General features: G+C 36.2%; 1 protein-coding gene and 1 pseudogene across 22 annotated transcripts in view; one reads left to right on the forward strand and one right to left on the reverse strand.

Annotated features, from left to right (window-relative positions):
• Positions 1-4,979: 4,979 nt before the first annotated feature.
• Positions 4,980-24,067, reverse strand: part of THOC2 (THO complex subunit 2) — a 133,117-nt gene continuing 114,029 nt past the window's right edge. For 8 of the 22 annotated variants that reach the window (XM_063660341.1, XM_063660339.1, XM_063660335.1 and 5 more), the window contains 7 exons: positions 23,826-23,957; positions 18,488-18,625; positions 18,076-18,145; positions 17,836-17,993; positions 15,873-15,949; positions 15,347-15,392; positions 4,980-8,173 (listed from right to left, as the gene is read on the reverse strand). In XM_063660341.1, coding sequence (XP_063516411.1) covers positions 15,365-15,392; positions 15,873-15,949; positions 17,836-17,993; positions 18,076-18,145; positions 18,488-18,625; positions 23,826-23,957 — 603 coding nt within the window. In that variant the 3' untranslated portion in view covers positions 4,980-8,173; positions 15,347-15,364. Of the gene's footprint in view, positions 8,174-15,346; positions 15,393-15,826; positions 15,950-17,835; positions 17,994-18,075; positions 18,146-18,487; positions 18,626-23,825; positions 23,958-24,067 lie in introns of those variants that run through there. The other 14 variants (XM_054471124.2, XM_054471121.2, XM_054471120.2 and 11 more) reach the window with 10 other exon arrangements.
• Positions 7,536-8,172, forward strand: LOC129024187 (tyrosine-protein kinase Fer-like; annotated as a pseudogene).

The following is a 24,067-nucleotide window of genomic DNA, read 5'->3' on the forward strand; positions in this document are numbered from 1 at the left end:
TTCTGTCCAAAAGTAAGAACAGAGATGCGGGGATTGTGTGCTGGTTTAACTCTGTAATTACCAAATGTTATCCCTACTTTGGAATCACCTGAGGAACTGTTTGTAGAAAATACTCCAGGTCCCCACTCTAAGAAAATCTGATTCAATATACTTGATGTGGGGACCTCCAAAAGTTTCTCAATTCATTCTAATGATTCTCAGTTTGGAAAGTACTGGTATAAATACTACCACTAATAACAACAAGTGCTACTAGTTATTGAGTACCTGTGAGGTACTAGGTCCTGTTTTAGGTGCTTGACATGTATTGTTAGGTTTAATTCATTAGCAGAAGGGCATTGTGAAGACCAAGTAAGACAGTGTAAGAAGTTTCAGTGGAGTTCATCCCCACTCAGAGGAATAGAAATGGACAAGGAAAAGTCATCTTGACATAGAGACAACAACTTTTCAATTACCTGTAAAGATATGAAAAATGTGTTTTACACTGATTAAAGCAATAAAAAGACTGATGATGTCAGGGGTTTTTTAAGACCAAAAAAAGGGGAAAATATTGAGGCAGCAAGGAAAAGTACCCAAAGAGGTAGACAGCATTTGTCTCTCAAATCTGATCTATTCCTGGGCTGGTATAACAAATTGGCTTCAAAGATTCTGCATAATACCAGAATTGTTCAGAATTCCAAGTTCAACATTCACTCTCCGCCAGTGCCAACTTAGAGTTAAATGAGACCCCCCAAAAGACCTATACCCTCTAGGTCTAAGTAGAAATCAATTGGCTTCCTTAAAGTCCAAATCCTTTATAAAATTTTCCTAGACAAACCTGTTGTGGACAAAAACTTCTCAAATCACACTTAGTCTGAGGTAATTCTTACCGAGTATTCACCAACCTCTTAAAATGTACCTGGTCCCCAGCTGCATGTGGTATGGATACCTTACTCATTTTATATATTGTTTCTTGCTTAGCATGTTTGTCTGTCTTACTGATGTCTTGGATCAATTATTCCAGAAAGCAGAAAAGATGCTGTATAATAGTGCCTAGCAGTGGCGTATCCAATTACAATTCAGAAGTGTTCTTTGATAATGATGATATATGTAATAGGAGATAAGTACTATTACATACCACATGAAATTAGGACCAAGAAAGCCTTGAACAAAGTACAATATCATTCTGGTTAAAATGTAAGAAAATTTTTTGAGGACAGAGGTAATAATAGCTGTCTATTGGTCTGACACTCAAGCCCAAGGACATCTAGCTGTCATCTAACAAAAATCAGAGGTCCGACGAAGCTAGAGGTTAAGTGCCAGGTCATTTTCTAGCTCCTATCCATGAAATGAAGGCTATTTCTGATCTGCAATTATGTATTTCTCAAGCTTATGTGCCCTGTGCCCAATCAGAATCATCACTGTTCCCTCTCCTTCCTCTATTAACCCCATCCATTTAGCAACACATCAAAGGAATTAAGCTTTTTAAGCCTGATCCATTTAGAAATGGCCATTCATTACAGCTTAAAACAGTACCTAAGAATGAGGAACAAAAACAGAATTTTTTACATTAAGGTTTATTTTCTCAGGTTGCCACACTTCCTTTAATCACTACTTCCAATATCCCTCCTTTTGTTGTTCTTATGTCTACTTGTGTCTATAAATAGAAGAAAATCTGTGTTCAATTAGCATGAATTATCATCTTTTATGCAGCTCCTCTTTTTATTCTCAACTCTGGACCCAATAAAATCTCCTTGGCCCTGAAAGATAGTGTCTCTAGAAATGTTACTTCAATTTTTAAAACTTAAACATTTACGAGGTAGGCGGATCACTTGAGGTCAGGAGTTCGAGACCAGCCTGGCCAACATGGTGAAACCCTGTCTCTACCAAAAATACAAAAATTAGCCGTGCATGGTGGCACGTGCCTATAATTCCGGCTATTCAGGAGGCTGAGGCAAGAGAATCGCTTGAGCCCGTGAGGTGGAGGCTGCCGTGAGCCAAGATCACACCACTGCACTCCAGCATGGGAAACAGTGAGACCGTGTTTCAAAAAAAACAAACAAACAAAAACTTAAGCATTGGAACCACATTTCTGATAAGTAATGAGATAGAATATTAAGCAGTTACAGTATAATAAGCTTCATCCTATCTAAGAGGCAGCCTTAGAGATTACCATCCATAAAAATGAAACAAAGGGCAGGCAAAGCTTTTACACTAAAGAGGTCTTGTTCATATTACTTGTATCATGGGAACCAAACAACAGTCGCATGAGTTTCCTAATCTTTACAAACATACTTATAAAAAACAAGGCTATAATAAATCCCAGTTTACAAACCCTGTCTCAAATATTTAAAAATGTTTTCCTGGACTGAAACAAATCATCAGAGACCTGCATGCCTGGACCGCATGTTCCGGTGTCATTGTAGAAATAACCTTACTAGAATGAACTAAGGTGTTGGCCATCAGGTAATACTCAAGACCATTTAAAAGATACATTCCTTTGTTTTATCCACTGAAAAGACATGACTGCTTTGTGAATGCAAAGAAGTTTCTTTCAGGCCTCGGTGCCAGGAAACATTCTTCTCCGCTGCAACTAGCTTTGTATTTGATGGACACTAGTTCCTATAACTAACCACATTACCTTCTCTTTGTGGCCTGCCAGTTTCTCCATGGCCCACTTGTACATGACATTTTGGGGTAATAGCTTCATTTAGGTTATTAATTTCACCCAGAAACAAATTTTCTCATTTAAAGATACTGTACTATGTTTTTTTTTTTTTTTTCATAAATCCTTTTTGGATCATAGTAGGGTAGAAATAAATCAATTACATAATTGTCCAAAAAAAAAAAAAAAAAGGGCTACTAGGATGTCTGCCCATACTTGGCTAAAGCACCTCCTTAAAAGAGGAAATGGCCCGCACGGACCAGTTACTTTCCAACAAATTGCAAATCACTTGTAGATTGTTTGCCAAGGCAAGGAAGGCTGCTGCTCTAACTTTAGCCCCTACCATTTAATCCAAGGTAGATAGACAACTGTCTTCCACCTTCTCACCATCCCCAAAAAGATTCAGAGTTAGTTATAAAGGTCTCAGACACCTTTGGAACAAGACCCAGAAAAACAAACTTACCACCTTAGGCTTATTTTCTTGAGAATCTGGCAAAAGCTATAGACTCAGAAAAGTGTACATAACACAAACTTGTACCCAATTTCTGGGATTCTGGAAGGCCCATAAATACCCCCCAAGCTCATTCATGAGCCTTTAGTCAAGAACTCCTTTCTAGAAAATGGCAAGCCTAGATGCCACCCACTAGAACGAGAGACAGAGAGAGAGAGAGAGAGAGAGAGAGAGAGAGATCCTGCATATTATGTTCATGTAAAAGGTTCAAAGATGGGTTGGGAATCACAGACACATTATTCGGTAATAAAATATTCATACTGTAATAACTGCCTCAAAATGCCCTGCTTCGCTCATCTTTACTCCATAGTCACTGTGTAATCAGCAGTAAATACGGCCTCACCCCAGTCTCCTTATCTGGGTTTATTCTTCCCCCGAGGACCTCCCTCCAAGTAACATCATTTGTTTGTTGTCTGCCTCTACTGACTAGAATGGAAGTTCCATGAGGGCAGGGGTTTGTTTTGCTCATGGCTGTACCTCTGATACCTAAGAGGCACTCAAATATTTCAACAGGTTTTTGGGGAACAAGTGGTGTTTGTTTACATGAGTAAGTTCTTTAGTGGTGATTTCTGAGATTTTGATGCACCCATCACCCAAGTGCGCACTGTACCCAATACCCAAGTGCGCACTGTACCCAATGTGTGGTCTTTTATCCCTCACCCCTCTCCTACCCTCAAATATTTTTTAATGAAAACCCTATAGGACTCTCTACTCTTTACAGAAGGGGTTGGCAAACTACAGCCTGCAGGCCAAATCTAGGCTTCCACCTGCTTTTGTAAATAAACTTTTACTGAACTCAGCCATGCTTATTCACTTACATATTATTTATAACTGCATCAACACTACAATGGCAGAGCTTAGTAGTTGCAATGGGAACTACATGGCCTGCAAGGCCACAAATATTTACTATCTGGCCCTTTACAGAAAGTTTGCTGGCCCCTTATAGCATTCATTTGGTTCTTCTTTTCCAAACTAGATTGGAAGCACTCTCAAGATAGGTCTTGTACTTCTTTGGATCTAGAAAAGAGTAGATGCCCTAAAATAGCTAGCACTTTACAAACACAGATTTCCTACGTCCAACATACATTATTTTTACACAGTTAATCCAAAGATAGTATTTTCCATCATCAATGCATTTCTAGAAAGGCCAGAACTAATTACCTGTGTTTGATGATTTGGGGCAACAGGGAGAAGGCATATTGATGCTATCTAATTAGTAAACTTTCTAGTTCAAAATCACAATCATGTAACCTTTAAAATATGAATGCATATTTAACAACTAGAAAGTTCTTCCTGATATCTTTCAGACAAATAATTTTGAGGTAAGCCATAGTTATTTTCTCAAAGTCAAAAATCACTCTAACAAAACATCTATTTTTATGTCAGGCACACTATAAGCACTCAACAGTCACTGAATACATCACCCTCCCATAAATATTCTGCTCATCGATTTTTGCAAATTACAATTACCTGAAAAGAGACATCAAGATTTATACCCTTTTGCCAATTCATTTAAAATATGCTCAGCATTTCTCAATTCTTTAAAAAATTATATCCTTTTTGTCATTCTCTGAAAATTTTAATTTGCATAGGTATCGTTTCCAACGAACTGAAGACTAAATGAACAAATCCAGGCATGCTATCAGTCCACTGTTTACTCCAACTGCAGAGGTAATCAAACAGGATATTTTCCTATTATTGGATGATATGTCATTTGAAAATAATGTAGCCCATGGAATAAGAACTGAGAAGGGCTAGGAACCTTAATGAATTATCTTTGCTAAGTTATTTTGAATAAGCAACAATATACACAATAATATACAACCATTTGAGAAAACTATTGTTTATTTAGAAAAAAGGTTACACTGGTAGAATTCAGTAGATAAAAAAATTCTCTTTTAAAAATGTCACTGTGAAACTTTTCCAGACGAAAGTTCAGCAATACAAAGCTCCTATAGCTGTAGAATTAAAACAATTATGTTTTGATCCCCCCGCCACCAAGATTTGTCTAACATAATTACAAGAAAAAATGGCAAGGGACAAGTGATCGCTGGTACCTTTTTCTTTTTTAAACACGTTTAATGTTGTACATGTACTATATAAAATGATTCCTAAGCATTTCATAAGACAATGTTCCCACTGCTTTTAGTGACTAATATTAAGAACAAGCCAAATAATAAATTAAAACTGAGTTTTAAAATGAGGTAAAATCAAAAGGGTTCAACAATTGTTTATTTTCAGTTTCAAACAATAAAAAGGAAGCATTTCAGAATGGAAATAAAAACTGAACCCAGGCAATATTTAGTTAATCTAAAGTAAAACTCTGTACACAGGTAACCTTATGCAGCACATTGTGCTAAAAGTATGGAACAGTTAACACTTTCAGCCATTACTGAAAATAAACATGTAGAAACTAAGCAACAAGTTAAAATACAGTAATGCACAACTTAACAATTTTAAGTTTTCCACATGGAGCAATAAAGCAGATAACTGAATAATTTAAGGAGATGCAAATGGCCCTCTTCATTCTTAATTCTTGGCAATTTACTCAGGAAAATAAATTTCTGGTCGCAGCTGAACAGTTCCACTCCAACCTCACCTGAAAGAAACAAAGTGATTATATTGATAGAGAAGAAGGAAGGAAGGAAAGAAAGGAGGGAGTAGGGGAGGGAGGGTTAGTCAAAGGAGGTAGGAGAAAAGGAAGGGAGAAGGAGAGAAGGAGAATGAAAGAAGGAGGGAGGGAGGGAAGGAGAATGAAAGAAGGAGGGAGGGGAGAAGAAAGGAAGAAGGGGAGAAGGAAGGAGAGGAAAAGGTAAGGAGGGAGGAAGATTTAAGAAAGAACGAGAAGTTAATGAGTTCCATCAGTAACAAAGACTTGAGTCCCCAGAAAAGGATGAAATATTTGTGTGTTTCTTTTTGTCCATTCTTAGAAACCATTAAAGATAAACACATTAATGATGACTTAAAAAAAAAATTGAACATTGTGTGCGTGTGGGAGAGAGGGGTGGGGGTAGGGAGAAAAAAATGGAGCAACAAGTAAAACATTCCACAAGGGCAAGCAATAGCTTAGCAAAAGTAAATACAAAATGTAGCAAAGAAAAGTAACCTATTTTACATGATCAACAAAAAAAGAAAAATGACATCACATTTTTCACAAGGACACAATTTTAATAGTAACTTATATTAAGATGCAGTGTCTGCTAAATTATAAAAATTGCTTTAAAAATATATTGACTTAATTATACTCATTTCCTTTCCTTTATGTATTGACATTTTTCAAATACTTCATATTGAAATAATTTCAAAACATGATTATTACAACATGTGGCAAATATCTTCACATCTGCCTTCATTCAAATTTTAAGCTAATGCTTAATGCATTAAACTTTATTGATGAAAATACTACATTCACATATTTCTTAAAACCAGGGCTAGAAGGGTCCTTAGAAAATAATCACTTACATGAAATGCTGACAAATAATTTACATACCATTTCTACACAGCATTCTGTTCACACCATGTATAATCTTGATATTATCAATAACTGTGGATACATTTAATGTTGAACTTACAATTTAATACTTAAAAGCCATTGTTCCTGTCCATTAATTGCTGAATGGATAAATAAAATGTGGTACACACTCATACAATGAAACATCATTTAGCCATAAAAAGGAATGGAGTACTGATACATGCCACAACATGGATGAGCCTTGAGAACATGATGCTAAGTGAAAGCCAAACACAAAAGGCCACAAATTATTGCATAATTCCATTTAAATGAAATGTCCAAAACAGGCAAAATCACAGAGACAGAAAGTACATTACTGGTTTCCAGGGGCCGAGGAAGGGAAGAATTGGGAGTGACTGCTAATAGGCATGGAGTTTCTTTTTGGGGTGACAGAAATGCTCTGGTATTAGACAGTGGTGATGCTTGCACAACACAGTGGATATACTAAAAACCACTGAATTGTACACTTTAAAATGGCAAATTTGAGGCCAGGCGTGGTGGCTCACGCGTATAATCCCAACACTTTGGGAGGCCGAGGCAGGTGGATCACCAGGTCAGGAGATCGAGACCATCCCGGCTAACATGGTGAAACCCCTATCTCTACTAAAAATACAAAAATTAGCCAGGCATGGTGGTGCACGCCTGTAGTCCCAGCTACTCAGGAAGCTGAGGAAGGAGAATTGCTTGAACCCGGGAAGCGGAGGTCACAGTGAGCCGAGATCACGCCACTGCACTCCAGCCTGGGAGACAACAGCGAGACTTGGTCTTCAAAAGAAAAAAAAAAAGTAAAAGGCAAATTTGATGTTATATGAATTTTATCTCAATTGTTTAAATTGTAAAAAAAAAAAGTCAATGTTCCAATTAAGAGCATCATGGTATCACAGTATGGCCATAAGGAGAATAAGAAATGGGTTCTCAATCATAAAGGTGTCACATTACAAGACGCGAGAGAAATTTTGGTGACACATTTAAGGTCACATTAAAGGATAAAATTGCTGTTGCTGTTAAAACATGTCAAGAACGTCTTCCCCAGGAACTGAAATTAAAATTTTTACTAGAAGCCAAAATCCTCAAGCAATATAATCATCCCAGTACTGTCAAACGTATAGGAGTTCGCACACAAAGACGGCCTATCTACGTCATTAAGGAACTGGTTCCAGGAGGCGATTTCCTCTCCTTTCTGAGAAAGAAGAATGAACTAAAACTCAGTTAGTGAAATCTTCATTAGATGCTGATTCTGGATGGTGTATCTCGAGTAAAAAATGTATACACAGGGACCTTGCTGTAAGAAACTGCCTGGAGGTGAAAATAATGTTCTGAAAATCAGTGACTTTGGAATGTCTCGTCAAGAGGATGGTGGTGTGTATTCATCTTCTGACTTAAAGCAGATTCCCATTAAATGGACAGCACCAGAAGCTCTTAATTATGGGAGATATCGTTCTGAGAGTGACGCACGGAGCTTTGGCATCCTCCTCTGGGAGACTTTCAGCTTAGGGGGTCTGTCCATAGCCTGGAATGACAAATCAGCAAGCACAAGAGCAAGTGGAAAGAAGATACTGGATGTCAGTCTCTTGGTAGTGTCCACAGAGTATTTTAATAAAATAATGCTGAGGTATTAGGATTACAAACTTGAAAACTGCCCCCAAGTTTACTGAACTTCAGAAAGAGCTAGCTGTCACCAAGAAGAAAGTTGCATAGTGATGAAACTCAGCCTTCAGGACTCTGTTTTCAGCAGAGCAGTATTTTTCTTCTTATTAACATTTATATCACATTACCTGCAACATTCTCCTAAGTGTTTTATTAACTATTTTTTAAAAACATGTGCTGCTTTAACCATTGTAAATAAGAAAGTATAAGTTCTAAATGTAAGGGATCACACAGATCTATCTTTTTCACATCTAGGACTGTTGCTGTTTCTCAAAAATTTTCTACTCCAGGCTCAGTTCATAGCCTGCTGTTCTCCATCACAGACACCTATTGGTGCTATAAGCTGTATTGGTAATATCACATACCACATTTGTAGGACACATCTCAACAGAAGATGGCCTTCCTACTCTGCTGAGACAAGATTATATTTGTGAACGCCATTTTATGTTGGTAATTATCTGGACCTCCTAAGTTGTTTGTTTGTTTGTTTTTTTCTTTTTGGCCAGAGATAGGTCCTGTTTTGTTAGTAAGACTGCCGTTTCCCTATGTTTCACAATGCCGTCCTATGCACAAACATCCTCAAAGAGTTGAGGCAGCTGATTTTAACTGATGTTACAGAGAGCTGTGACAGCAAGAATCAAGTTTGAAAAGTAAGGTGGTCTGGAGAAAGGAACAGCTAGGGTGGTGATCAAAGTAGAGAAGAAAAGGCAAACATAAAACCAGCCTTCTTAACAGAGGTATGCCTTTATAAAACACATACACGCTTTTTAATTTTATGATCAAACTCACCAAAAAGGTCCTAAGAAATGTTTTAGTAGTTTATACAGATTCTTCATAAAAGAGCCCTCTGGATGGCAACCAAACAATTTTTAAGAGAAACTATAAAATACAAGCCCACCAAAATAATATATTATTTTTGGTTAAGTGTCTTCACTTCAAAGGAAGCATCCCAGAACTGCATTCCATGCATTTTTACTAGTGTCTGAAACTGTCAGGATTTTATTCTCATTCTCTCGCTCTTTTCACATAAACCCCAGGTAGAAAGGCATATAAGGATGAACTTGACATTTAAAAAGTCAAACAAATATTTATAAGGAAGAAAGAAGTTATGAGGAGAAAGACATGGGGACAGCCATCCTAAATCCACTTTACTCCTTCATTTACCCTTATACTGCAACCTAGGAATTCTTATAGCAAACAGAGTTCCTGAGATGTTCCACGTGGATAAAACGTAACAGAGTTAAGATGTGGATTCTGTTGAGCTGAATCTTAACTGCACCCAGGGATGCGTTTCAGGATAATTATGTGTGTAGGGGAAAGACACACTCAGGGCAAATGTTGCATGGAAGCCTTTTATAAGTGTTCATGCCCATGTCAAAATTTTAAAAAACAGCATATAAATGAATATTTTGCTCTACTGTAAGTGGAAGAGCAAGGAAATAGAAAATTTCTCCTGCCCTCTTCAACTTTTCGTGCCTATGAATATCAGTGCACAAAACCTATACTCAGTATTTTTTTTAAAGTATAAAAGTTGATAATGAAGACAAAAATGGTTTGTGTCTGTCATTTCAAGCTCCTAACAAGAGTCTAGTATACATTTAATGGTTACTACATACAGACCAAAGTGAGAGCATATTAAATCTGCCCTCAAAAAATATGCTGCAGCAAATAAGCAAGCTCTTTTAATCAGTATAGGTTTCCCTCCTATAAAATGGTGTGTTTGGTGGCAAAAAAAAAAAAGTCAATGTTGCACTTATACAGAGATATTAAATGTTTCTCTGGCATCAATGTGAACATTGATGAGTTCCCTATCCCATACCCTTTCCCAATACCTATCGTCAACATCTAGGAATAAGCCTCAAAATGGCAATGCATTCCTAAAACAAGAAATCTTTAGGAGCTTAGGAGGTCAGTTTCCAAGTATGAACTGAAGGGAAAAAAAAAAAAAAAAAAAGGCTTAGAGCTGGAATTACAAAATCAATTGTCTACAGAGGCCAAGAACGTGATGAAAACAAAAGAAACGAGCTGAGTGGGGACTGACTGAGGTGAACTGTTTTTAAAAAGGCCCTTGCTCTATTCTAAAGGGGGGCAGCACCTAGACAAGTCTAGCTGAAATCAGGACATAATGATGCTATGCAGAAATCAGAACACAATGTTACCAGATGTTCCAATCCTTCAAGAAAAACTGAAATTTGGATTTTGTCAATTCTGATTTTTAAAAACAAACAGATTTTTAAAATTTTGAAATATTGTGTGAGGTTAAGAAGGTGCATTTTGCTGGCGGTGGTGGCTCACATGTGTAATCATACCACGTTGAGAGGCAGAGGCAGGAGAATTACTTGAGCCCATGAGTTCAATACCAGCCCGGGCAATATAGTGAGCCTCGTCTCTATAAAAAAAAAAGAAAGAAAGAAAGAGAGGCCGGGCGTGGTGGCTCACACCTGTAATCCCAGCATTTTGGGAGGCCAAGGAGGGCGGTTCACTTGAGGTCAGGAGTTTGAGACCAGCCTGGACAACGTGGTGAAACCCCGTCTATACTGAAAATACAAAAAAATTAGCTAGGCATGGTGGCACATGCCTGTAATCCCAGCTACTCGGGAGACTGAGGCATGAGAATCGCTTGAATCCAGCAGGTAGAGGTTACAGTGAGCCAAGATTGCACCACTGCACTCCAGCATGGGTGACAGAGAGAGACTCTGTCTCAAAAATGAAATGAAATGAAATGAAAAATAAAATAAAATAAAATAAGAAAGTATATTTAACAAGCCACATTCTGCCCAAGGGCTGATAATTTGCAACCTAGGATTTAGAGGATAAAAATTAGGTTACACATGTGAGACTGGAAGGAATGGACCTGCAAAATATATTTGGCCTTCTTGGAATGGAGGATTAGAATAGGAATGTAGTAGATTAAAAATACAGATTATGAATAAGTAGTGCTAACTGCTAATGTTCTTTAAAATCAAAGTCCTACATCCAAAATAATAAAAAGCAAGGAGACTGAGTATCTCAAGGCCTGGGAGCAAATGTCAGCTTAGCACAGCATTTGGTTCACAAAACGACTTTCAAAAGTTTGCTGAACTCAACATCCCTGAGTTGAGGATCACATATATCAAATTAAAATTGAGAAGCCAAAGGGTGGTGGTTCTCAGAGGACAATTTTATAAGCAGGAATTAAAAAAAAAAAGTTAAAGTAGGAAGAAAGGTTAAAGGCAAAGGAACTAGTAATCTTCAAGAGACTAAATCAAGGAGAGGCAAGATGAATTTGTACAAAGACTTTAAGGGCAACAGAAGATGCAGAGAAGGAACAGAGTTTTGCAACCAAATATAGAAGACCAGAAAAGATGACAGAAGACTGGAAGGAATTTAATTATGGTCATATTTATATACTGTTATCTTCTTAATTCTTAAGAGACAAGAGTCTTGCTCTGTCACCTATGCTGGAGTGCATTGGCATAATCATGGCTTACTGCAGCCTCGAACTCCTGTGCTCAGGAAATCCTCCTGCCTCAGACTCCCAAGGAGCTGGTACTACAGGTGCACACTACCATGCCTAGCTAAGTTTTTTAAATTTATTTATTTATTTATTTATTAGAAATGGGGTCTCACTATGTTGCCCAGGCTGATCTCAAATTCCTGGCCTCAAGCAATCCTCTTGCCTCAGCCTCCTACAGTGTTAGGATTACAGGCATGAGCCACCATGCCTGGCCTTGTATCTTAATTCTAATGTGATTATTTTAATGTTTGTGAAACTCAGGATGATACTTACAAATCAGTGTCATTTCTCTACCAACCCTCCTTAAAAAAACTGTTCTAAAAACAACAATGAAATCTTACAAGTAATGACATCTTTCAATCATGGAAATATGACATATGTAAGAGCTGTCCTTTCTATAGAATAGAAAATAAAAGGTGAGTGGGGGAGGGCAGCAGATTTCAAAGTAGCCTGTAAATAGACGGTTCCAATCAGAAATGATAACATTCTTAAAGAAAAGGAAGAAAAACAGACCTGACCAACCCTGGAATGTATCCAAATAGAAAGTAGCAGTCAACAGCCAGAAAAAGAAACTATCAGCCAGGCATGGCGGCTCATGCCTACAATCCCAGCACATTGGGAGACCAAGTCAAGCAGATGGCTTGAGTCCAGGAGTTTCAGACCAGCCTGGGCAACATGGCGAAACCCCATCTCTATTTAAAAATTTTTTTTTTTGTTTTAAAATAAACTATCGGCCGGGTGCAGTGGCTCGCGTCTGTAATGCCAGCACTTTGGGAGGCCGAGGCAGGTGGATCACCTGAGGTCAGGAGTTCGAGACCAGCCTGGCCAACATTGTGAAACCCTGTCTCTACTAAAAATACAAAAATTAGCCAGGCGTGGTGGCACGTGCTTGCAGTCCCAGCTACTAGGGAGGTTGAGGCAGGAGAATCGCTTGAACCCGAGAAGTAGAGATTGCAGTGAACCAAGACTGCACCACTGCACTCCAGCCTGGGCAACAGAGCGAGATTCCATCTCAACAAAAAAAAAAAAAAAAAAAAAAAGAAACTATCAGCCAGATGGCCCAGCACAGTGGCTCAGACCTGTAATCCCAGCACTTTGGGAGGCCAAGGCAGGTGGATCACCTGAGGTCAGGAGTTCAAGACCAGCCTGGCCAACATGGTGAAACCTTGTCTCTACTAAAAATACAAAAATTAGCCAGCCATGGTGGTACGTGCCTGTAATCCCAGCTACTCAGGAGGATGAGGCAGGAGAATCTCTTGAAGAATCACCAGGAGAATCACCTGGAAGGCGGGTGTTGCAGTGAGCCAAGATCACACCATTACACTCCAGCCTGGGCAAAACAGCGAGACTTCTTTGTCTCAAAAGAAAATAAACTATCAACCAGAGTCTCACAAAATTAAGAGTCTACCCCAGAAGAAAGTATTGTACAAAGTTGTCAATGAGGAATTCAACAGGATGGACATCCAGCTAGACATACTTTTAAAAGAACATCTGAATCTAGAAGTTTTGCTATAAGACCACGAGCCAAATATCTAACCCTGGCCAGTTTTGTCATCCCTTTGTTCCTAAGAAATTACATAGAGGGGTAAAATACAAATTCATGGTCAGTGTAAGTAAAACTCAAATCTGTAGCATAACCTTCACATACAAAAGAATAATATTTAGGTATTGAGTAAAGAGAGATATATAAAATCACTGTGAAAGTTGTCAGTGACAATGGCTGGCTCATTCCTCATGAAGATATGAAAGGTGGGCTTTTTGTTTTTCTTTTAATAGGGAGACCACATGTGACAGCAAAATGCCAGATTAAAAGAAAGGTTAAAATGAGGATTAAGAGTTTATGGCTTACCAGAGAAGACAGTTGTCAAGGTTGGGATGGGGGCAGGAGCAGCCAGAATTGAAGAATTAGCGTAATATTTCCTTTTAAATCTATTAAATTCGAAATGTTCTTTTATAACTCTCATTTACCCTACTTTACCCTAATCTACTTACATAGCAAGCACCAAAAAAGCAGGAAAAGCACACCATTCATCATGTGTTGACTATAAGGCAACCTCTTGAATCCCTGCTTTGCAGCCAAAATAAAGATGACAAAATCCATACCTTTAAGCCCGTACCCTTATACAGAACTGGCTCTCAGACATTTCTCACTTGTAATTTAAACACTGGTAAATAGCCTTGGTTATCTATCTGGTCTCATAAAAGATTAGAAGCATCCAATAATATTAGGGGGGAGGTATAGACAAGCAAGTATACTTAATTAATTAATATATTAAGGAAGTATAGAAAAGCAAGTATACTTAATATATTAAGAAATGATGGCTAACATGGAAGCAAGAAAACGGGCTATAAAAAAGCAGAGTCGGCCAGGCGCGGTGGCTCACACCTGTAATCCCAGCACTTTGGGAGGCTGAGGCAGGTGGATCACGAGGTCAAGAGTTCAAGACCAGCCTAGCCAACATGGTGAAACCCCATCTCTACTAAAAATACAAAAATTAGCCGGGTGTGGTGGCAGGCACCTCTAATCCCAGCTACTCAGGAGGCTGAGGCAGGAGAATCGCTTAAACCTGGGCGGCAGAGGTTGCAGTGAGCTGAGATCGTGCCACTGCACTCCAGCCTGGGCGACAGAGTGAGACTCTGTCTCAAAAAAAATAAAAATAAAAATAAAAAAATAAAGGCAGAATCAACAGCCTCAAAACACAGCTGTCTGGAACCATTACATTTAGGGGGCAAATTGTCCTACGTACCTCAATAATACTAAGGCATCACCAAACAGTAACTATTCGGATTATCTTAAGTGCTCAAAAAAGGCAATATTAGGGTCTGAACACTGTATCCACTATGATGGAAACACAATTTACTTAAGATGGGTAAAATACTTTTTAAATCTCATATAAAGCATAAGTGCATTACCTAAAAAAAAAAAAAAAAAAAAAAAAAAAGTTACACATTGTAAATTCCAGAACTAAAAACACAGACCATATTTTCTGTTGCAAAACATGGGCAGTGGTAAAAAAAAAAAAAAAATTGGCACGAAAACTTAAAAATCTTTGGATAACACATCAGCATGAGAAAGCAAAAGGAACAGAGAACACTAAAGGATAGAAAGACTGAGGTTTGAGTGTTGGCTCTGTTGACTAATATCTTTATGACCCTCTTCAACTTAACCTCTCAGAGTCTGTTTCTTCACTTATAAAATGCAGATACCACTACCACTATTTACAAGGCAATAAGGACTTTAAAAACATAATTAATTATCCAGAGAAGATGGGAATAAGTGATGAAGAGAAAGCCAGATGTTCTTAAATATATCTTGGTGCTTAAAAAAAAATGTGTGGCTAATCAGCAAGCTTAAAATGAAAACAGCTTAAAAATAATTCTGAATCTTGTTTTGCATCTATACCCAAAGACTTGGTCGTTATATTTAGGTGAAAAAAACAAGTAGTTGTAGCTTGTAAAATGCCATCTAGTTTTTCAACATTATCAGACCTCATTTTATGTTTCTATCATTAAGTGAAAAGGTGGTGAGAGAACACTCACCTTGATGGAAAGTCTTCATTATCTGTGCTTGTCCGAGGACTTATGAGTAGATGACAAATTAAGGGAAAACAACTTTTGGGAATGGCGGAAAGAATAGCATCTCCCCTTTTAGTACAGCACCTCAGGTTGCAGGCCTAAATGGGCTCTGACCAGCCTGGTAGCCTCAAACTCGCCCAGCTCTGCTTGTCTGCCTCATCATTTTGCCCTTCTATTCCCAATGTCCCCGGCCCTAGGGACTCTCTGTTTCCTTTCTTCCTCTCTGTGATAATATAACCCAAAAGACTATAAATCCCTTAGTGGCATAAAAAACATCTCAGTCACCACAGAAGTATTTTTAAATATCAAGAACATCAAGTATCCCACTTCCAGATTTCACACATTTTGAGAGAGTTAACTGGAAAGACCATTTCAAAACTAATCAGCCCTTAAGCACATAAACCACATACTAAAAGAGTACAATTGTAAACATGACCAGTATCAAAGCTTTCCATTACACTAACTGAAAACATCAAAATGAAAAGGATATTGTTTCTTCTCTTCCTTTCCTCCTGAACTGTCCCGTTTCTCTTTCTTTTCTATCTTTTCTTTATCATGCCTGGACTCCTATAAGAAATGGTAGAATTAGCTGGGGAAGGGAAAACCAAATATAAAAGCCAGCTCAAAACCCCTTTTCATCACCCACGAGCTATATTTGTCTTCAAAAACTTACTTAATATGACACCAAAAGCATAAGCAACAAAAGGAAAAAAAATAGATACATTGAACTTCACCAAAAGTAAAAACATTCATGCATCAACGAACACTACCAAGAAAGTGAAAAGACAACCTATAGAACTGGAGAAAAAATTTGCAAATCACCTATCTCATAAGGATCTAGTATCCAAAATACATAAAGAACTCTTACAACTGAGCAACAAAAACACAAACCCTCTAAATAAAAAATGGTCAAGGTATCTGAACAGATTTCTTGAAAGATAAACAAATGGCCAATAAGCACATGAAAAGATGTTCAGCATCATTAGTTATTAAGAAAATGCAAATCAAAACCACAATGAGACACCACTTTACACTTACTGGAATGGCTATAATAAAAAACAAAAACAGAAAATAACCAGTGTTGACAAGGATGTAGAGAAATCTGCACCCTGATACTTTGTTGGTAGAAATGTAAACTGTACAGCCACTGTCTAAAAGATTTTGGTGGTTCCTCAAAAAGTTAAACATAGAATTACCATATAACTCAGAAATTCCATTCTTGGGCATATATCCAAGCTAATTAAAAATAGGTGTTTGAACAAATACTTATAGCCCCACACAAATGTTCACAGCAGCACTATTCACAATAGCCAAAACATGGAAACAACTCAAAAGTCCATCAACTGAAAAATGGATAAACAAATGTGGTATATTCATATAATGAAATATTACTTAGCTATAAAAAGAAATGAAGTAAATGACACGTGCTACAACATGGAAGAACTTCAAAAACATTATGCTAAGTGAAAGACATCAGACACAACAGGGCACATTATTGTACTATTTCATTTACATAAAATATTCAGAATGAGTGAATCCATAAAGAAAACAGATTTATGGTTCCCAGGGGCTGAGGAGAAGGGGAAATGGGAGTGACTGTTTAAATGGGTATAGAGTTTTCTCTTGGAAGTGATAAAAATGTTTTGGAACTAGATAGAGATGATTACACAATACTGTAAATATACTAAATGTCACTTAAATGTACACGTTTAAAATGATTAATTTTATGTTATTTGAATTTTACCTCAATTAAAAAACACCTAAAAGAACAGCCTATCTTTTAAAGCATAGAATTAAAATGTTCATTATATAATTTTCTAGAGCTGTTTTTATGAACTATGAATAAATGGCATATATTTTCAATATATATAACAATGTTCTGGAAACAATTTATACTTTAGTAATGGCTTGCTTATTACTTTATGGCAGATGCATGAGATTCATTTTAAATATCAACCATTAATATGTAAGAGAATGTATCTTATACTCAATTTTTAAGTCAAATACAAGTATCAAACAAATCAGTTTATTAGGAGAAAACGTTACCAAAATGTTTCAAATCACAATCAAGACTTTATGATGCTATGATGGTCAGAGAGAATACATGTGACCATATTTTAATCTCAGGAATAAAGAGAAACTAAAAGCAAAGACTTGGTGGATAAGAAAGAAAATGCAAAGAACAGCTGAAACTCAATCAACAGAAGTAGGTGGGAATGGAATGGAGAGGGGAAAGGAATCTCAGAGGTATACTAACTCTACCCTCCTAGTAATCTGGGACTGAACTGACTCAAATTCCCCAAACGGAATGCCCTCCCTCAATACCTCTTCTTCCCACCCCTAAATAATGAACAAAAGACTATAGGACTAGGAAAAAAATTCAATATTTGCTAAATTTTCAGAGTTGATTTTTTTAAGATAAAGCATATTATTCCTTTATTTTCCTAATTTACCTTTTTGCCACCGGAGGAGATTTTATCCATCTTCTCAGATTTAAATGAATCACTGCCTTTTTCTTTGCCTGAAGATTTTGACTTATTTTTTTCCTTGTCTTTCTCATTTGGATAAGGAGATTCACAAGGACTTTCACTTTTATGTTTTGAAACCCCCACTAAAATTACAAAAGAAAATCATGAAAGCCTTTTCCAATTCACTTCGATGATATCTTCAAAGATATGAATAAGTCTACCTACTTGTTCCATTCTCCTCTTTACGTCTCTTGGTTAAGTCCGGTGGCACTTCACGGTCGTTGTTTGAGTGATCCTAGAACCAAGAATTGTGAACTACATTGACCAAGGGCTTCTGTTTTTGTTTTAAAGTATTACTTTTATATGAGAAGGACACAGCTAACTAGCAATGGAGAGTATTTGCAGTAGTTTCACATACTTGATAAAATGGCATGAAAGACAAGCAGAGCTGACAGAGATTACTAGGCTGAAGATCCTTATTAACGTAGAAGATGCAAACACTTCGGGGTAAAAATATCAATAAAATCATGAAATAACAGACTACTATGAAACAAACTAGTATTTTTTAAAAGGCAACATACACACTGGTGTACATGATAATGAGCTTTCCAAACTAGTTTTAAAAAAATTTACAAACCCTTTTCCGCTCTTTCCTGTCCTTTTCATCTTTTTTCTCTCTTTCTCTGGATCTTTCCCTTGACTTGTCCAAATCTTTCTTGTCCATTTCTCTCTCCTTACTCTTGGACAGTGGTGGAGGAGTATGATTAATGTAGAGCTGTTAAATTAAGGCAATATTACTAAAGATTATTAGTTTTCCAGTATTGGCATCATTTGTTTATTAAATGAAACACAAATGGGAATTATACCCAAAGTCAAAACTGGTCAGCTATCTGGATTACAAGAGGTAAAATAAAAGGACATGGCACAAATTATACAAAGGCTTCAATTCTTGGCCTTATAAAAATTACCATTTAAACTCCATCAGTTCATTTGTGCTTCAACTGAGACTCATTAGTAAATTCACAAGCTAAAGTATTCCTTATAGCTCTATTGTAAAGACCTATAACCACCATTACAAGAGTTCATATATGAACAATAGTGACTGGACTTTCTCTACTGTTTAAAAAACAAAAACAGAAAAAAACACCTCTACACAATCACGGAAATTTTAAATAGTCTTAGCATCCACCGATAGGCAGTCAATAATGGCAATGGGCAAAAGTATAAAAATAAAACCTAGCTATGATTTTGCTAATAATTCTTTTCTGCCTCAGTGTGAACCATGCAAAGATTACCCCAAATTATTTTTACAAATGTAAAGGCTGCATGTTCTCTACTTCTGAAAGCACTCCAATTTCTACCAAAATAATCACAATTAACTGTGAAATTTGTCTTCCTTGTTCTAAATACCTCAGAAAGCCATCTAGTCAGCTGAGGATGATTAAACAATTCAAAAGACTAAAAAATAATGAACCAATATTCTCCTCTGCCTATTCTTTCTCTGCCAAAAGGGCTATATGCAATAAAACAGCCAATCATCAAGGATATTCTAACTAAATAATTGAGAGATAACCCTTCTTAGGTGAGTTGTAAATATGGAAATATGCTGTAACATAAAATATTTAGGAAGGAGTCAGGAAATAATCAGATACCTAACCTTATGGCATTTACATCTGTGCTACAAGCCTATGTTTAATTTAAGACATTAAAAGTAGTATGCAGCAAAATACTGAATATAACTCATTACATAACTACACAATGCTAGATACACCTTAGGAACAAATAGAATAGTGAGTCAAAAGTCAAATATTTTTACATGAAGAAATCCTTTGGTATTCAAAGGAATACATGAAAAATGAAGACCATCAGTTTGAGAATTAAACACTTATTTTTTAACACCACCAAACATTTTCAATTCAGCTGGCTCAGAAATACTGCCATAGCAATGCAGAAGTAGATTCTTTAAAATTTCAATGTTTAAAAGTTGATAAACTGAAATAGACAAAATGCTTATTAATAAAGAGCAAGAGAATGATAGTAATAAAAGTACTTGTCTAAAAGATACTCTTGCTGGCTAGAATGCCTTAAATGACACCAAGATTTTTCTAATCGTGAGGTTTATTCATATCTTAACATTATTTATGAAAATGATTAAGACAGGAAATATTGCTGCAATACTCAAAGAAGACTTCTCTAAGTAGTAATTTTTCCCAATAAAAGCAAAAAACACACACACACACACACACACACACACACACACACACCCCTTATTAATAATGAACTTTTGAACTGTGCTTACTTTCCGTACTGCGAGGAATTGAGAAATTTTTCTAGAACTTACTTCTGGCATTAATGTTCAAATACTTCATTCTTGACATAAAAAGTCACATAGCTCAACTGACACACAATCAGAAATTCTTAGTTCAGAATGTACCCAATTCAATTCCTTCTTTAGAATAGTTCTGATCAAACACTCTTTTGCATAAAAACAGTTTCTCATTGCCTAATGAATTAAATGCATACCCCTTAGTTTAGGCATTCCAAACTCTCCACCGTCTTTTCACAATTATATCCTGCTATAGTAACCTAATGCATTCTATGCTGTGGCTATCACTGCTCCCTAATATCTGTCCTTTCCAGCAGTTCTCATTACTAGAATGGTTGTTCATTTTTATCTTAACTTCTTAAAATCCTACTTAGCCTTCAAAGATGGCCAAAGTCATCAGCACTCAACCATCCCTCAACTCTGCAACTCACTTTCCATTATTTTATATTTACCTTTTTTTACGACAAGTGCTCCCTATTAACTTCATGTCATACATTTTTGTCCATAACAGTTTCCAGTATGGTAGAAGAGCTAAGGTGCCTTTCTACTTTTACATACGTCATAGCTCCTTGTACACACAGTGAATACTCAATACAAGTTTGACAAATAAAATTAAGGATTCATTAAATGGATTTGTATGTAGCATTGCTAGGTTTTGTTCTTGATTGGCTTTTATTCTTGACATTGGGATCATTAAGGTCCAAAAAAGAATTTGACCTTAAGAATCTGTTTCAGAAAACTCTGCTCCATTGACTTTATTAAAGCTTCACTATATTATATAAAGATGGCCTCACTTTTAGGCTTGGGTTTGGCTGTAAATCCTCATTTTAAGATGGTGAACAAATTAAAAGCTAAATTCTGTCTTGAGATGGTTACTGATGCCCTCCTAAATCACAGAGAGGCTGATTAATGGAACTCGCTTTTTTTTTTTTTTTTTTAACACTATCTTCATCAAAGGTAGCTGCTAGAATTGCTACATCAAAACACAATTGATCAAAACTAGAAATACACTATTTGGAAATCAGGGTAAAGGGTGAACTGACAGAAAATATTTGGATACTAAGCTAGATTTTTCTTCTTTTAGCTAATCTCATTTGAAAAGCTAAAATCCATGTATTGCTTTTACCACAAATTAGAAAGTAAAAATAGCAAATAAATAATAAAGAGAATCCCACAGAAAAAGCATAACTGAAAAGACAAACTAAAGCAGGGAGAGAATTTTATAGGTACAAGTGACAAGATAATATGAAAATAGATGCGTATCTTCCACACCCTCTAGAAAGTAAAAGCTACCTCAGAAACAGGCTAAAGATAATCAACTTTGGAGATCACTCAAAGTCCAGTGAAATTTTTTTTCTAAGACATTCATATGCTGTTAAACTTTCTAGACACATAAAAATGCAACATCAGCTACTATGCAAACCAGTACTTTGCATGCTTTACCAAATGCAAAGACTTAAGAGATCACTTCAAATATTTATTGAATACCTAACCTTACTGCCAGGCACCATGCTAAGCACTAAAGATCTGAAAAGTAGTAGGAGTCACACAATTTTTAGAAGCATATGTATATGCCATTTTCAAATTTTTCTGGTTGCATGTGGAATAAATTAATTAAATTTTAAAGGCCTGCAAAACACCATTTTTAAAAAGGAGGGATGTGGGAGATTGACTTGAATCACTGTAATTTGTAAAAACCAAGGCAAACACACTAAAGGAGCTAGAAAAACCCTTTCAACTATTGTTGAAATGGGTGGTGCTAGGAATCAAGAAATCTTAATTTTAGTTCATGTTTTCATACTAACAAATTGTATGTAACTGGGAAAGCTAAAGAACTTTTAGTCTCTCATTTGTCAAAAAGACACTATCCACCTGCCCTGTCTACCTCACAGCACTGTTATGAGCATGAAATGAGACAGTACATATTTTCAAAAGGCCTTTTCACAAATGTGAGGAACCATCATCGATTAGAAAATCCAGTTAATTTTAACAGCAGGTTACAAACTGCTTCAAAGTATGTTTCAGTAAACAAATATTCAGAAGTTAACACTGTTAGCCCATTAATTTAAAATAGCCCATAGAAGCCACTGATGGTTAAGACTGACACAAACAATTCGAAACTGGTTATAAAAACCTAGTATATTGCAGTATATATTTAAGTTTGCCAATAAAAAGTTTACATTAAATGAAAGTTCTATAGATATCAAAATTGAAATGGAATATAAATTAAGTTTTCCAAAACTAACCTAAATAGGAACATCATTTTAAATAATAATCCCATGTAATAAAAAACAGCGGTATATAATTCCAACCTGATATCAACATTTTTGTAACTCCTACTAGGTATGGAGAACTCTGTTAGTATTGTGACGTTATGGCTAACACCAAAAAAACAAAAATACGTTGGATGTTTAGAATTTTCAAAAATAATGTCATTAAGTTGATGTTGTGTCTAATGTGTTATTTCGGCTTGTTCTTTAATAGCATATTACAGAATAATCCCGATATCTACTTCAAATAAAACATCCATTCAAATCAGAAAAAAAATAAAACTAAATGGAAGTTCTCCCAGTATAGCTGAGACTTTTGATTAATACAGTATATTCTAAAAAACAATGCTACAATTTTAGGACACAGGTACACTGGCTAATATAAACTTAAAAATTAGTGCTTATTTGCCCAATATCCACAGACATTTCATTATAAATCTATACATCTAAAAGCAGTTAGTAATGTCAACTGGCTCTGTTTCAAAATTTCATTTGGTCCACCAGTAAAAAAAACATGCTTAGCTGATTTCTATTTTAATCATGGCAAGCAATATTTATGCTGAAAAATAGGCTTCATTCTGCTGAGCAGATTCATTTGCTTGTAGCTTGTAAGAGGAGGCAAAGGAGAAAATCAAAGAAGGGTACATGTTTTATAACAAAGACAAAACAACATGAACAATGGACAATTCAAGTATAATACTGAAATAAACTCTGTAATAAGATACACAAACTGCACACTACTTTTAGTAGCAGAATACTCAAGAAAGTAGAATAATAGGTAAGAATTAATACTGACATGTAAACACAACCACTGAGTATTCCTCTCCAGGGGAATGATTCTTTCACATTAACTGTATCTCCTGATATTGTGCTATAACTACCAAAAAGGTACCTCAGCAGAGGATATATAAAGAATTTTTATAGATTCAGATGAGTTCCATTTTTAAAACAGATATGTGAATGCATCAAATTTATTTTTTGGTATTTTGGGTTGTCTAAACAGTCAGACAGCCTGGCAGATTTGTTTTGAAAAATTAAATAAACCCAAAACAATCAAATAACCTCTTCCCCGAATGTTAAACTTATTTCCAGATTTTGAAAAAGCATAAAAGGAGAATGTATAACACAGCAAGGAAGGAGAGATGACAGAAATGTTGCCACATTACACACATTTTATAACAATCTCATTACAAGGGACCACTGTCATCTGTTGTTTCAGTTTTAACATTTAATATTTTTGAAGGTTATTCAATGTAAGCAGAGTACTTTATCCCACTGATCTCAGCTTACTGAATGTACTAGGGTGAGGACATCTATTAAATAAAACAAGTAAAGAACATTTGGTTTACTTAGGCATGATGATTTTAAAAGACTCAAACCTTTGCTGAAGATTCCTTGAGTTCGATGAGACTGTCCTGTAGAAAATGAATGGAGATGACAGGTGAGCTGGCATAGTTCTCAGAACCCAGAGGAACTTTGGGAAGTATGGCTGTAACCTGGAAATAAACCAGCTACTTCTTGTGAGGATAAATTTCATGATGTCATTATCAATATGAATATCAACAATAAAAAAAAACATGTAATGGAATTGTAATGTTAAAAACTAAATTAAATGTACTCA

Source organism: Pongo pygmaeus, chromosome X (genome assembly GCF_028885625.2).
Source record: "Pongo pygmaeus isolate AG05252 chromosome X, NHGRI_mPonPyg2-v2.0_pri, whole genome shotgun sequence".
NCBI lineage: Eukaryota > Metazoa > Chordata > Mammalia > Primates > Hominidae > Pongo > Pongo pygmaeus.